At 35.2% G+C, this 6000-nt stretch overlaps 1 protein-coding gene across 1 annotated transcript in view; it reads left to right on the forward strand.

Annotated features, from left to right (window-relative positions):
* Positions 1-4569, forward strand: part of ZFYVE16 (zinc finger FYVE-type containing 16) — a 55674-nt gene extending 51105 nt beyond the window's left edge. Inside the window, exons 17-18 of the mRNA XM_049766038.1 lie at positions 175-342; positions 3462-4569. Of these exons, the coding sequence (XP_049621995.1) occupies positions 175-342; positions 3462-3623 (330 nt within the window). The 3' untranslated portion in view covers positions 3624-4569. The remainder of the gene's footprint in view (positions 1-174; positions 343-3461) is intronic.
* The last annotated feature ends 1431 nt before the right edge of the window (positions 4570-6000 follow it).

Genomic DNA, 6000 nt, shown 5'->3' on the forward strand with positions numbered 1-6000 from the left:
GACATTGCTTTGGCAGGGAAAGAACTTGGTTCACATTTCTCTTGAATAGATTGAATCTATGGAACTGTCTGAATGCTGACATGGCGGCTGCAATTGTGGGGCATTGTCAGTTGTTTTGTTTTAAAGCTACTTTATGTCTTAATTGGCTTTGTTTTCTAATTAAATATTTTTTAGGTGTTCTACTTTCTCAAGGACCAAGATTTACCCATTTCACCAACTCCTTACCAGTTTGCGAAAGAAATAGCCATGGCTTGTAGTGCTGCACTGTACCCTCACTTGAAAACTCTAAAGGATAATGGGATGAATAAAATTGGTCTCAGAGTTTCCATCGATACTGATATGGTTAGACATGCTTTTGTATCATTTTAAAGTGAATGTATTGATGCTAAAGAGATTGTACAGGGTGTGAAAGCCTTGCATGTGGCCAATCCTCCCTCTCATCCCCTGGCACCACATTTGATCCCCAGCCCTACAGGAGTGATCCCTGATCACAGAGCCAGAAGCAATACCTTTTTACTGCCAGGTATGACTGTCAAACCCCCAGCAACAATAACAAAACAAAATTAAAATAAATAATATTTTATTTATTTATTTATTTATTGGGTTTTGGGTCATACCTGGTGGCATTCAGGGGTTACTCTTGACTCTGCGCTCAAAAATTGCTCCTGGCAGGTATGAAGGACCATAAGGATGCTAAGATTCGAACCACCCTTCATCCTGGTTCGGCTGCTTGCAAGGCAAACCCCTTCCTCTGTGCTATCTCTCCAGCCCCTATAAGATATTTTTAATTTACTCTTATATTTCAAAATAAATGTGAAGTCAAATTTATATCAACACCTTATTCATAATATTCTCCTATAATTTCTACAACAGGGCCAATAAACAATTTTTATAAAAGACCAAAAAGTTCTTTTATTCTTTTCTTTTTTCAGTAAAAGCAATATTTTTGTTTGAAAAAAATACTGATTTTTTTTTTTGCCGTTTATTAATATCTTCTTTTGGTATACAGAGTTACTATACCTTCACAACTACCAGTGTGTGCCAAAAATTATCCCCCACAGGTGGTACATATTTTAAGTATTGTGGTATTAAAATAGATATTATACATCTTTCACCAGGATTCACATACTACCTTTATGAATGTGAAAACAACCTGAGACTATATGTTAATGAGCTTAGCTAGATTCTAATGTAACTGTTTACAAATGCAGTAGTTGGTAGGCCAAAGTAACTCAACAGTTTAGTGTACTTAGAATTTTCTACTCCACAACAATCCTTCTTCATAAGTAGATTTTTATATTTATTTATCCTGACTAGGTTCAAGACTCTTAGGATTTTAGGTTTTACTTATTGTTTTGGAGGTTCATTGGGGGCTCCTGCTTCTGTATTCAGGCCTTATTCCTGGCAGTACTGAGGGGATCACACAGAGCTGGGATGGAGGGTCCAAATCTGGGCCTCCTACTTGCAAAGCATGTACTCAGCTCTTAAAATCATCTCTCCTGTCCCAATATTCAATTTTTTTGTTTTTTGTTTGTTTGTTTGTTTGTTTTTGGTTTTTGGGCCATACCCGGCGGTGCTCAGGGGTTACTCCTGGCTGTCTGCTCAGAAATAGCTCCTGGCAGGCACGGGGGACCATATGGGACACCGGGATTCGAACCAACCACCTTTGGTCCTGGATCGGCTGCTTGCAAGGCAAACGCCGATGTGCTATCTCTCTGGGCCCTCATTTTGTTTTTAATCATAGAGGTCTAAAAGTGCATGTATATCAGAATTACCTCATTATGCATTTAGGGAGAGTATCATTCACACTGTAATCTGTGTCCAGTCTATAGTGTAAATAGCACACAGTAGAGCTACATATTAATAACTCTGGAAAAGTCTCCTGCCTACTACTTTTTGTTTGTTTTCTGGTGGTCCACATCCCGTGATGCTCAATCATCTTATATGTAAGAGCTATTAGTTTTTCTCTGAATTTCCAGTTCATAGCTGATATAATAATCTGGTATTATAACTATAATATCCAGAATAATACATTCCAAATCAGATTCATCTTATGAGTAGTTAATCTAAACATGAGCGGATTCATATGCCGAAGGGTTACATTTCTTTCTTATTTTTGTTTTTGGTCCATACCCAGTGGTGCTCAGGAGTTACATTTGACACTGTACTCAGGAATTATTCTGGCAGTCTCAGGGGACCGTATGGTGCCAGTGGTCCTCAAACTATGGCCCACAGGCCACATATTGTATTTGTTCCCATTTTGTTTCTTCACTTCAAGGTAAGATACATGTGGTGTGCATAGGAATCTGTTCAGTTTTTTGTTTTTTTTTTACTATAGTCCAGCCCTCCAACAGTCTGAGGGACAGTAAACTGGCCCCCTGTTTAAGTTTGAGGACCACTGGATGCTATCATATGGATTGAACCCCAATAGGTAATGTACAAGAAGGAAAATGTCAAGATTACATTTCTTCAGCCATGATGTGATGTTCTCCTAGTTTGATTTTGGAGTTTGGGGGCTTCTCTTGGAGAGGTGCTTAAGAGTGCTGGGATTGCTCAAGCCCAGTGCCTTATAAATGAGTGCAAAAGCTCTACTGCAGAAAGATATCTCCCCTCTCTGGTTTTAAACTGGAATGAAAAATTTTGTAAATTTGTAATTTTGTCTCAGGATTCAAAATTCTTTTTGGTTTTTGGGCCACACCTGGTGATGCTCAATGGTTATTCCCAGTTATGCGCTCAGAAATTGCTCCTGGCTCGGGAACCATATGGGACACCGGGGATCTAACCCCTGTCTATCCTGGGTCAGCCGCATGCAAGGCAAATGCCCTACCTCTGTACTATCACTCCGGCCCCTAAAAATTCTTTTATGAAAGCATCTAATGTTCATTGAAAATAGCATTGCTCAAATGGTTGCAGTTTTCCCCAGCAACATTAATTCAGATGTTAAAATTACAACAAATGCAAAGTATTTAAACTAAATAATTTTTAATGTAATGAGTTGATAATAATTTAGAACTTTGGCCCTGCACTGCATTTATTTACTTATTTATTTTATTTTGGTTTTTGGGTCACATCCGGCAGTGCTCAGGGCTTACTCCTGACTCTATACTCAGAAATCACTCCTGGCAGGATCAGGGGACCATCTGGGATGCCGGTATTTGAACCACGTCCTTCTGCGTCTAAGGCAAACGCCCTACTGCTGTGCTATTCTCCGGCCCCCTGCACTGTATTTATATGTTCATTGGAGAGGAAACCTAAATAAAGTACCTTGTACCTATTTTTTAATTTCTCTATCTTTGAGAGGGATAACTATAACTTATGTAATAGATGGATAAAGCATAGACTGTAAAATCAATGAATAAAATATCATGTATTTTCCTATTATGCTTAAATTGAATGGTAGTTCTAAGTAGTTTGCTTTGTCCTCTGAACTGAAGGGTTTCTTTTTCTTATCTTTTTTTCAGGTTGAATTTCAGGCAGGATCTGAAGGCCAGCTTCTTCCTCAACATTATCTAAATGATCTTGATAATGCTCTGATTCCCGTGATCCATGGTGGAACTTCTAGGTCTAATAGCTTACCATTAGAAATAGAGTTGGTATTTTTTATCATAGAAAAACTTTTTTAGTAAAAGGACATGAGTTTTATGTTAAACACTTTGTTAAAACTCCAGCTTTAATGCTGAGATGCACAAATGCTAAGAAGTAATGTTTGATGCTTGAAACATCTAAATCTTTCCTTTTAAGATAGAAAAAAATATCTTTAACACAGTATTTAAATCTCTAAAAATTTGAAGAAATCAGTTTTTGAAGCTTTACACATAATGCACATACTAAAAAAAACATACAAACAAAACATTTTTTTCTACGAGAAATTTATATTTTCTGTTATTTAAACACTAAGCCAAAGTGTCTGCATTCAGGTAGGTATACTCCTTATGCCAAGAACGATTTTAATGAAAAATTTTGTCCAATATAACCTTATAAAGGAAATACTGTTTCACATATATGCCAGTTAGAGCACTGGTTTCTATAGTTTGTTAAAAATGTTATCAGTGAGTGGCATAGAACAATTTGCAGATCTTAGACTTAAATGACTCTTTGGCTGAACAGATAATTAATTGGTGTAATTGGAGTGTGGACTCACCTCCATGGTTAGATAAACTCTTGAGTTAAAAATCAGAACTTTGCCTTTTTTTCTCAAATTATTACATACATGATTTTTCCAGATTAAATGGGCATTCTTAAACAAATTGTGGGTGCTTCAAGATTTTGTGCTTCTATATTTAAGTATATTGTTTTATAGCAAGAATGTGATTTGGTATGTGTTTTATAAATCCTTAATAACTTATAAATTGGTAATATTTTTGTATCATGAATTATTTTTCCTTATATATTTCCTTCTCTATATTTACCACTTCTAAGAGATTAGCCACAGGCCAGGAGACCCTTGAAGTAGCCATTATGTAGCAATAAATGAAGCCTAAATAATGTTTTTTGTTTGTTTGTTTGCTTCTCTCAATCTTTAGATATTTCTAAGTAACTCTGCATTCTTCATTGACACCAGTATATCAAGTATAAATTTTAATGAATTACTTTCATATTTAAGATTTATATGATCATTTTAAATTGTATATCAACAAGATAAATTTATGTATGTCTGTTACAAACTTTTTTTTCAAAGAACAAAAGTATATTGCATTAAAAAATAAAAGACATTTTAGTTCTGTTCTTCAAGTTACAAAAACTAATTATTATTTTGATATCTTTATTATGTGAACTACCTGAGCTTTTATTTTATCAACACTCCCATTCCAAAAAAAGAAACTAAATAGCCCAGTTTTTTTTGTTGTTTATTTTTGTTTGGGGCCAGATCTGGCCTCGCTTGGGTTACTCCTGGCTCTGCACTCAGCAGTCACTCCTGGCAGGCTTGGAAAACCATATGGGATGCTGGGGATCGAACCTGGATCTATCCCGGGTCAGCTGCATGCAAGGCAAATGCTTTACCATTGTGCTATTACTCCAGCCCTAAATAGCCCAGTTTTAAGAATATTTATGAAGCATTATCTGTTTGATGATGAAGTCAAGATTATAACTTGTGATTGGAGGTCTCAGGCTAAGAGAGAGAAATTTAAATCCCAGTTGTAGTATAGCCAAAGATAGAATATGGAGGAGACTATCAAATTAGGAAGTACATCTTAATGTAAATTGTTGTAAATATTAAAATGGCACATGTAATAACATTTTACTGTAATATGGTACAGGGTCAAAAATTGCATATTAAAGCTGGTTTGTTTTCTTTTTACAATATAATTAACAGTGTGAGTAATGACACAATTATTTTAAACAACCAAATAGTAGACAACTCTTATTATGATATTCCTTTGGATATGCTATCATAGATTTCCACATTTAATAAAAATCAAAGTATGTGCCTAAAGTTTGTAGGGACGTTTTAAAGGATTCTTTGTAGATGTCCTCAAACATGTGAGCATGTTTGTTACATATTTGACCATGTTCTTCACATTGTTACTTGATTTTTCTAAAATGAAGAAATAGAATAATTTTTGTATTCAATCTGCAATGATCTAATTTTGGCCTATGCTTTATAATACTACTCTTTTTCTTGGTATTTTGCAATATGAAGTAAAATCTAGCCCTTTGTTTCACGCAGCCACCCAGTAAATTTTTGTGTCTAGAGGGCTTGCAATGCGCAGAGCACTTTTTTAGGTGTCATTGGTTGACAGATAAATAAAATAGTTCTTTCCTTGTTGAAGAAGAATTGTGAAGTGGATAATTAAAGTAAAAGTAATTGTTGTAATAAAGATATAAACATGGATAAGGAGTTTGGAAAATAATACAGCAATTTTTAACAGTGTGAGTAATAAAAGAACTTGAGAATCAATGCAGTATTGAACTTTGAATTTGTCTAGGCAAGAGCTGAAGAATAAGATACTATAAGAAGATAAAAATAATATGTAAAAACTCTGAATATGGGGCTGGAGA

This window comes from Suncus etruscus, chromosome 2 (genome assembly GCF_024139225.1).
Source record: "Suncus etruscus isolate mSunEtr1 chromosome 2, mSunEtr1.pri.cur, whole genome shotgun sequence".
Taxonomy (NCBI): Eukaryota; Metazoa; Chordata; class Mammalia; order Eulipotyphla; family Soricidae; genus Suncus; species Suncus etruscus.